This window comes from Ochotona curzoniae, unplaced genomic scaffold (genome assembly GCF_017591425.1).
Source record: "Ochotona curzoniae isolate NIBS_2020 unplaced genomic scaffold, NIBS_Ocur_1.0 scaffold_1852, whole genome shotgun sequence".
Classification (NCBI taxonomy): Eukaryota; Metazoa; Chordata; class Mammalia; order Lagomorpha; family Ochotonidae; genus Ochotona; species Ochotona curzoniae.
Window position 1 is genome coordinate 10,391,549 of NW_024467087.1, and position 9,382 is coordinate 10,400,930.

The following is a 9,382-nucleotide window of genomic DNA, read 5'->3' on the forward strand; positions in this document are numbered from 1 at the left end:
CCAGAAGCACACTCAAAATCAAGTTTTTAAAAAATACAAATTTAGCAATGGTACCAAACATATGCTTTAATTTACTCCAAGAATACAGTTTCTAAAAACCACACGTCTAAATAGGACAAATCTATTGGCAGCAGGTTTTGGGAAGTGACAACAGTAAGGGTTTGGTTAGCAAATACGAATAGAGCATCTAACATCATATCCTGCCATCCGATTTCCAAGGGGAGAGGCTGAATAGACCGGATGCTATGGGACCTGGGCACCAGTCGGGCTCCACAAAGCCAAGCAGAAAGCAGAACTATTAACAGTCACGGTGTTAGGAGTTTCATGTAGTTCTCTGTGTTTTTAGAAAGAGGGCACTGCGTATCAGGAAAGAATTTCCTTAAAGAAGAGTTTGAGTCACTGTGACAATATCAGGAATTGTTCTGCAGGGATCCTATGTTACACTCAGCCATGGCCACTTAGCTTGCCTGAGTGTGAGGCAAGTGCTTCCCAGTATTTGTAGGAAATAACCTTTCCCAGTTCACCACTGGCAGTTGCATGTAGAACCATAGTGTGGATTAGTGTTGACCTTCTTAAGGTGCTCACTCTCCTCAGATCTTTACTTGGTAATTTCTACTTGCTAACCCCCGAAACAGTTCCACTTCCATTGCACAGATTTAGTTAAGGAGTAAAGATTAATGCCAAAGGACTCTCTCTCTATGAAGATCTGCTCTTTAAGAACATCATATAACAGATATTTTACCTCATTTTAATCCCTTTTTCATGTACAAAGTATCATTTCTGAATTACGCCACATAACAAGTAAACACAAACACAATTTTATGCAAATAATGTATATATGTGACAACTTAGAGACATCAAAGATGTGATGGAAATAGTCAGTTCTGACTTTCCACTTATTTCACCTTCCCTCCTGTTCAAACTCCCTTAAAATTCACTGGCATACATGGACTTGTCCTTCTGCAGTTAGTGAGCCTTCATTTTAATTAGAAGGCACAGTAACACTACTCTTTCTGCTTTGAAGAAAATCAGTTTGTCTTTTACTCATAGGAATCCTTTGCTCCTGAGAATGTTAACACACAAAAGTCCAGACACCATATACCTATGCACACTTTAAAGTTGGATACACCCACTGGGAGGAAAAACCCCATTCTAAATGGAAAAATCTAGACTCTGTCTTCTGCCTTCACACCGCACTCAGAGAACAAGGTCAAACTAATTTCTGACATCTGTGTGCTCCCAGTGGCCGGGACCCTTCCCATCACAGCCAGGTTGTTAAGAGGGGTGTCAGCAGTAGTAGGCTCAAGTACCTCAGCCCTGCAGCAGAACAGCTGAGCTTTAAAATGCTGCTGGAAGGTTTTGCTCAGCCAGTAGAGAGCAAAGGGGTTAACACAGGAATTGCTGAAGGCCAGAATCCGAGCGAAAAGGGTCACGATGAAATGGACGCCCGCCGAGTTGTCATAACTGAATGAGTGGTAGAGATACAGGACATGATTCGGCAACCAGCAGAGGGCAAACAAAGCTACCAGGACCAATACCGTTCTGGCAATTCTCTTCCGGGATTCTATCTATAGGGGAAGAAAAGTGACAAAAATAAATAAATAAATAAATCCATTTAGCTGGCAGAGATTTTAAAAAGTCATTTTGTAGATTTGCATGAAAGCTTGCAGTTAACTGCCTCTTCTCCATTGAATATGTGTTTGGGAGCTTACTGGCTGGGATGGCAGGAAGTTAGCCTGTGGCTCCAGAATATAGGTTAATTGTCATGGTATTCTGTAATCTCTTATAATCCCAGATTCAGAGACCTGCCACCACCCCAGATTTTGAGATACCGTAGGATGACTATCGTTAACTCAAGGACTGTTTGGGAATTCTGGAATAGTTAACTGGATTAAAGGCAGCAAAAGACACTATACAAAACTACACTGCATCAGCAGAAGCTGACAAAGAGAATATTTTTGTGGAGTTTTTGAAAGTTGCCAAATTGGTGTTGTGACGTTAATCTATGGGAATTCTGTGTAGTCAAAGGAATAAAAATAGTGTGTGGTGTCCTTATGTAAAAATAATCCTACCTACATCTATGCAGAAGAAAAATCAGGTTAAATAAAGACATAGCCTTTGGCCACAGGTGGAGCAAAGATAACCAGTTCACTTGGGTATTCACTATGCCACTGCAGCCTCCTGAGCCTACTTGAGTCACTGGAATGGACTAGCACCAAAAAGGCAGCACAGCTCTCTGGGTATTGCTTGCAAGGTCAATGGAACCATACCCCCCTTCTTCCCCCAGAGGACAGAAATCCGTTTTAAAAAATCAGATAGAATCCTGCTAGCAGTATCCCTTTTACTCTGTCCACATTTCTGGCAGGAGAGTGCACCTGGCTCTTTCGAGAGGTCTTAATCAAGCTGCTGTGAGTCACCATGTTCTCTTTGCACTCTTTGCATTGCATTCCCTCCCCCACAGTCCCCCTCCCCCACCGGCCTCACTTTGCTCATTGTGTGCAAGTGGCTTAGATAATCTTTTTTTTTTAAAAAAAAAGATTTATTTATTTATTTTTATTGGAAAGGCAGATATACAGAGAGGAGGAGAGACAGAGAGGAAGATCTTCTGTCGGATGGTTCATTCCCCAAGTGACTGCAACGGCTGGAGCTGAGCCAATCTGAAGCCAGGAGCCAGAAGCTCTTCTGGGTCTCCTACATGGGTGCAGGGTCCCAAAGGCTTTGGGCCATCCTCGACTGCTTTCCCAGGCCACAAGCAGGGAGCTGGATGGGAAGCAGGGCTGCCAGGATTAGAACCGGCGCCCATATGGGATCCTGGTGCGTGCAAAGCGAGGACTTTAGCCACTACACTATCACGCTGGGCCCCAATCTTTTGAGTTCTTGCCAGTTCTACCTTCCTATTCTAATTTTTATCCGATTTCTATTCTATTTCATTTTTACTATTACATTTTCTGAAACCAAAGCTGCTGTGCTTTGTAGTCTCAACCCGAGCAATGTTCCTCACTAGTCCACAGGGCAAATAGCTCTAACTGCTTCCCAACTTCAGCTGTTCCCTCTTTAAAAATAGCTGTCTCACCATTTCCTGAAGGCTTGCTCTGTACAAGTAGCTATGTTAAGAATCTCACCTATAGTATCAGATCCCTGCCTGTATTTCTCCAAACGGGGAGCTTGGAGTTCAGACAAGTTAAAGAGCTTGCTCAAGATCGCTCAGCAGGTATGTGATAAAGCTGGGACTAAAACCAGGGCTAATGCCACAACAAACATACTACACTGTTCTTGTGTTTATACACAGGCAGATGAACAGTTGCTCCTGTGTAAAAGTAGGGATGTCAGTTCTAAATTTAAATTACAGTTATGTGAGTCCTGATTAATACATACCTGCTTCCGGGCATGCCTTTGTTCCTCAGTAGGGATGTTCAAGGTGCTTTTGTAAAGGGTCCTAGCAATCAGAGAATAATAGACAGAGATGATAGACAGTGGAATAATATAGAACACTAAGAAGTACAACAGAGAATGTATTTCTTGCAGGAGTCTTTCAGAAACAGGATAAGGGGTACATGATTCGAATGTCACGTTTTTGTTGGGATCTCGTAAAGTATACACATTTGAAAAGATAGCCTCCGGGAGAGCAAATATCATGGACACGACCCAGATGCAGCCGGCTTTGGCACAGGTCTTCAGGATGGCATTGGAGGGCTGTCGCTCAAGTGGCTTCACAACCGCCTTATATCTAGAAATACATAATCGGAAGCAAAGGTTAAAATACATAACATTACAGAATCTTGAGGTTAGAAGTCACCTCAGCGATCATCAGCTCTACCTTTTATCCATATGTGTACAGCCAAGGCAACATTAACCCACTAACTAGCATCGGTTATGATTTCGAAGGCACACCCCAGGATTTTATTAATGTTAATCAGCTTTTCCTTTAATCACTCCTATGATAGTCTCTGGATTTCCGATTTATAATTCTTTGTATAGGTCCCCTATTTAGGACAAATAAATATTTGCTGCCATGGCTTTATGCATGACTGAGAGTAATTCACCACCTGTGTATTACTTTCTGTGCTCTAAAAGACTTCATTTTTGTGTGAGTGACTGATGTGAAACCGAATTAATTCTTTCTTCCTGAGTGAGCGGTCTCCAACCTTCCTAGAAAGGAATTCCAGGCATTTACGTAGTAAAGGAGAGTTAATTCCTTCCTATTCAGAAGTGCTCATTTGTTGCCTAAGCCGATTGATCAGTGGGCAAATTTAGGCAAGTTAAGGGTGAAATCGGAAGCCCTGTACCAGAGCAAAGATACCTTCTCATTCAGACAAATCTATCTGAAAATCTCCAGCCTTTCTGCCAGTCTACTCTCAAATAGCATATGCGACCATTTAAAGCAAAAAACCAAAAGAAGACACGGGGAACAGCGTGTTTTCCTCTCAGAAGCAGCTGTGTCTCCTGGCGCTACTGAGCATTGATTACTTCCAGCTTCTGGAAGGCTTTTTAAAGCATCTCTTTTAACATTTGGGAGCCTCATTTTTTTTTTTCTTTCGCAGTTACCGTTTTACAAAAGGAACACACACACACACACAAAACATGATACTTAGGCTGAAAATATTCTGATACCGAAATCTGACCACCTGGACGGTGAGACAGAGGTTCTCAATCACTGCCCAGAGAGCTCTAAAAGTCAATCAGGGTTTCTTTCTTTCCCTGGAAACAATGTCGCTGAATGTCTATAGAGAAAATACACAGAAGTAAGCGATTGCACTACGTTCAGTCACCAGGGAGCTGGAAACCTCATCAGTTTTCTACCATTAGCTAATTCGATTAATTCCAAATCAATTACATGCATGTACCTTTTTAACATCCTCCTAGTAAAAGGCAATATAAATGTGCTCAATTTCACACCTATATGAATGTTTTCACATTGACTGTATTGTACCACTAGGCTGCACTAATGTATAAAGCATGACTTCTTTTACACCTGCAACAATCTGTTCTTACTTAATAAACTGGAGGAAAACAAAAACACCGTTCGGCATTCTCTAAAGCAAGCGATCACACTTCAAAGAGAATAAACGGTCCCTAAAGCATATAATTGCATCCTTTCCTCAGATGCTCATGCAGGAATTTTAACATACTTACACCAAGTTTATTTAAAATGCTACCAGATTTTCCAGTCTTACATCTAGGTTAGAGAGCGCGAGAAAAGCAGAATAGTAGCCTGTAAATGTTCAGCACAAGCTTTCCTTTCTTTGCCAAATGTCACATCCCGGCAAATATAACAGATAAAAGAAACCCACCTGTCAGCGCTGAGAATCGTTAACGTGAACACCGACACACCAACAGAAGTGAGCCGGATAAAAGAGAGCACCTTACACCCAATTCTTCCGAACAGCCATCCCTCTGCAATGTAGTGGGTAGCATCCACTGGCACACAAGTTAGCAGGAGTAAAAGATCTCCGAAAGCCAGGCTGGTGATGAAAATATTTGGAACTGTTTGCATGGACTTGGTCTTGAAAAAGACTTTGATGAGGATAGCATTTCCAAGGATGCCCACTGAAATGATCACAGCATAAGTGATATAGATGACACACAATGCTTCTATTCCTGGAGAGTTGTCTCCGGTCTGTCCTTTATTTGTGGTGTCGTTAGAAACGACAGAGCTTGAGGATTCTGTGTCATTTGTGACTGAAATTAAAGTCTGATTAGGTGGCTGAGGCTGCCTCTGAGGCATTTCTGCTGCTTTCTGATTGTGTGCCTGTAATATTTCTTCTGCTCAGTTCAGATGTCACGTCTATTGCCTACATCTAGTAATGAGGTAGTATCAGGAGACCAGAACAGAACAGAATGGAAAGAAAATCCAAGACATCCGGATACTCCTTTCCCTCAGTGGTTCTGTGTCTCCCAGCATGCTTGGCTAAACGCTTACGGATCTGGTACTGAAGAGTGGGAGGTGGAGGAGTTTTATTGGCGCTTCTGTGACACAGGGGAGGGAGGGGATGGGAAGGGCTCTCCTTTGCCTATTTTCACCCCCTGGGGACTCTTTTGAATGAGTACATAGTATTAAATCACCCTACCATTTGTCAGAATCACCCTGTCTTTATTTCTGTCCATAATGGTCCATGTAAGTCTTGTCATTTTTTTTCCCTCCAAAACACCTCATTGGCTCCTTTGCAATCACGTGATAATCCTAATACATTATCTTTTACATGATAATGAAGGGTTGGTGACCCCCACAAGGCAAACTTGAACCCATTTCTCAATATGTATTATCACAGAGATACTGAAGTAACAACTCATTCACTCAGGTAACAGGACAGATACCACCTCTCCGGAGACAGCATTCAGGTGACCTGAGGGTGATACCACAATGTCACACATGGTTATTCCTAAAGTTGCCTGTTACTGAAGCTCTGCAGTACAACATCGAGGCAATCATCTAGAAAGAAAAAAAAAATCCAAGCACACCATGAGTTACTTTAATAGAAACAATTTTCTGTGTACCTGTCTGCTTTAATGGCATTTTGAAAGAGATGGTCAGTTTTCCTGTCTAGAAAAGGCTAAAATGACCTACTTTGTTCCAAAACAAAGATATATGGAGCAATGATCAAGTTCCTAGCACAAAAGGACTAGTAAGAACAAAAATCATTACTTCCAGATGAGGAAATTCACAAGTTACTCCGAAGATGATCAACACATAGATGGCATTTATACCAACTTAAGGAAGTCAAAAATTAAGGGAATCAACTAAGCATCATCAGGAAAAGCCTCTTTTTAACAGAAGATGTAAGTATGAAATTTATTTGTGCAGGTGCAATAAGTTATGCATGGGACGATATGTGGCAGGTTGTTTAGGAGTGATAGGTGACAAGTTTGAAGAGAGTTCATAATAAAACTTGCTAAGAACTATTCTGTAAAGTAATCAAATGCAATCAAAAACCTCTCAGCTCAGGAAAATCTTGCGCAGTAAGGTATTTATAAACATGCAAGAAATTTGTCTTGGTAAGATGACATATGGGGCAAGACAAAGGCTGCTGTTTGTACTAACAGAGTGGCTGTAATCAGTGGTACAGAGAAAGAAATGGACAAATTGCATAAATTACTTGGCTAATTTGAAGCCCCCAAACTATACCTATCCTCCACCCACCAGGAAATTATTTCCATAGCTTGAGCTGCTTAACTAAATTGATATATTTGATGGGAGCAGGGTAGGGGGTGTTTACATAAATCTAGATATCTAAGATTTTAATTATAATCACTTAAGTAATTTCATGTACCGGGCTGGTTATTTTTGATCATGTCTGCCCATTTTGGTCATATCTTGTTCTCACCAAATCAGTGATTAAAAACCCCTGGGATTCCAGCATTTCATTTAGCAAAGAGTCAACAGTAGGTAGCTCTCAATTCTCACAACTGATCTCTACAGAGCACTGTTTTGTAAGACACAGATGCTGGCATGTGAGTTACGAAATCATCGGAATTCCTAAGATCTGTCATCCTTTCAACAGGCAGCAGCCACCAACCACCAGGCCGGTTTTTTTTTTCTCCCTCTCCCTCTGGTAAAGAAGGATCACGAGAGACTCATGTCAGGGCACAGCGGGTTTTGGATCTCTAGAATTCTAAAATCCCAGAATATAAGGCATCGAGGTGATTTGACAGACAAATCAAATGTTCTCAGTTTTCAGCAACAGAAATCAGGTCCAGAAGAGGAAACCTTCTCATCTCTCATGTTCTTAGTGTCATTGCTGAAATGAAACACGGATTCTCCCTGGGTTATGAAAGGTTAACTTGGCGACAAGAGCTGCATAACGCTCTGTTCCTGGCATCTTAGATTTAGGTTTTTTACATGTTCTATTAACCCAAGAACAGGAAATTTCCAGGCTAATCAGCAATTCATGATAGATCATTTAAATGTGCCTTATTTCATATCTACCTCTTTCACATCTTTATAATTTACCTGAAAACATAATCATGTCTAGTTAATCATTCCTAACTAAAATTGCAAGACACTTAGCCTATACAAAACGGTGATTTTTAAAATTTATTATTATTATCATTATTATTTTACTGTGCAGTTGGCTAATATCATCTTCAAAAATTTTTCAAAAACTATCTGGTTCCAGCTTCAGCAGCTGCAACACACTCCTAATGTAGCTTTTGAACTGAGAAGTGGACTAAACAACTAGATTGCTAAATTTCTGAAGTTGGGTTTTCTGGTTAAACCCAGTTCATTTAATCAGGTGTGAAATTCTTTTTTTTTGTTTGTTTGTTTTGTTTAATCTTCAAGGAGTTGGTAATGCACAGATAGTGCAGAAGCTTCCTTGCCTTGTAGGAGTTAGGGGAAGGACTAGAAAACTGTTGATTGCTAGGGAGGCTGCAGGTTTGACTCTAAGGTTAAGTATGAGCCATCAATTAAACAGAATAGTGTATCTCATATTACAGCTCCCATCAGAATCACCTGGAAAGCTGATCAAAACACAGGATTTCTGGGTGAAACACCAGAGTTTTTAATTTGTGTGTAGCTCAACAGGTTAATCTTTTGCTTGTAATTCCAGCATTTTATATGGGCATTGGTTCTAGTCCTGGTTGTTCTACTTGTTTTTTTGTTTTTAAGATTTATTTATTTTTATTGGAAAATCAGATATACAGAGAGGAGGAGAGACAGAGAGAAATATCCACCGTCTGATGATTCACTCCCCAAGTGATCGCAAAGGCCAGTGCTGTGCTGATCTGAAGCCAGGAGAGCCAGGAGCCAGGAGCCCCTCCAGTTCTCCCACGCGGGCACAGGGTCCCAAGGCTTTGGGCCATCCTTGACTGCCCTCCCAGGCCACAAGCAGGGAGCTGGATGGGAAGTGGGGCTGCCAGGACTGGAACCAGTGCCCATATGGGATCCCAGTGCATTCAAGGAGAGGACTTTAAGTACTAGGCCATGGCGCCGGGTCCAGCTGTTCCACTTTTAATACAGCTTCCTGCTAATAGCCTGAGAAAGCAGAGGAAGATGGCTCAAGTCCTTGGGACGCTGCACCCATGTAGGAAACCAGAAGGAATCTCCTGGCCCCTACCTTCAGATTAGTTCAGCTCTGGCTATTACAGTCATACAGGGAGTAAAACAGCAGATGGGAGAGATCTCTCTATCTCTTCTTCACTCTATAAATTTGCCTTTCAAATAAAATGAATAAATCTTTAAGAAAATGCAAATAATCCAAAAACCAATTAGTAAGTGGGTAATCAAGATGTGGCTTATCTGAACAATGGAATACTACATGAAAGAACAAGATACTCATATATGTCACAACACGCATGAATCTTAAACATATGCATCAGGTATAGTGTATGATTCCTTAATATAACACTTCTAGAAAGATGAAACTGAAAGTGGCTGTCTGTGTGT

At 41.2% G+C, this 9,382-nt stretch overlaps 1 protein-coding gene across 1 annotated transcript; it reads right to left on the reverse strand.

Moving 5' to 3' along the window:
- Positions 1–1,105: 1,105 nt before the first annotated feature.
- Positions 1,106–5,871, reverse strand: BRS3 (bombesin receptor subtype 3). Its single transcript, XM_040999932.1, has 3 exons — positions 5,292–5,871; positions 3,376–3,727; positions 1,106–1,568 (listed from the first exon to the last, which is right to left on the reverse strand). Exons 1-3 carry the CDS (start codon positions 5,723–5,725, stop codon positions 1,167–1,169), a joined length of 1,188 nt encoding a protein of 395 aa, XP_040855866.1. The 5' UTR covers positions 5,726–5,871; the 3' UTR covers positions 1,106–1,166.
- Positions 5,872–9,382: the final 3,511 nt, after the last annotated feature.

What these genes read in the sequence shown, in the direction of transcription:
- BRS3 (XM_040999932.1), bottom strand. Translation starts at nt 5,725, where the DNA reads ATGCCTCAGAGGCAGCCTCAGCCACCTAATCAGACTTTAATTTCAGTC. An exon ending in ACGATTCTCAGCGCTGACAG is followed by an intron (nt 3,728 to 5,291) that starts GTGGGTTTCTTT and finishes ATGTATTTCTAG; the next exon opens with ATATAAGGCGGTTGTGAAGC. An exon ending in AAAGGCATGCCCGGAAGCAG is followed by an intron (nt 1,569 to 3,375) that starts GTATGTATTAAT and finishes CTTCCCCTATAG; the next exon opens with ATAGAATCCCGGAAGAGAAT.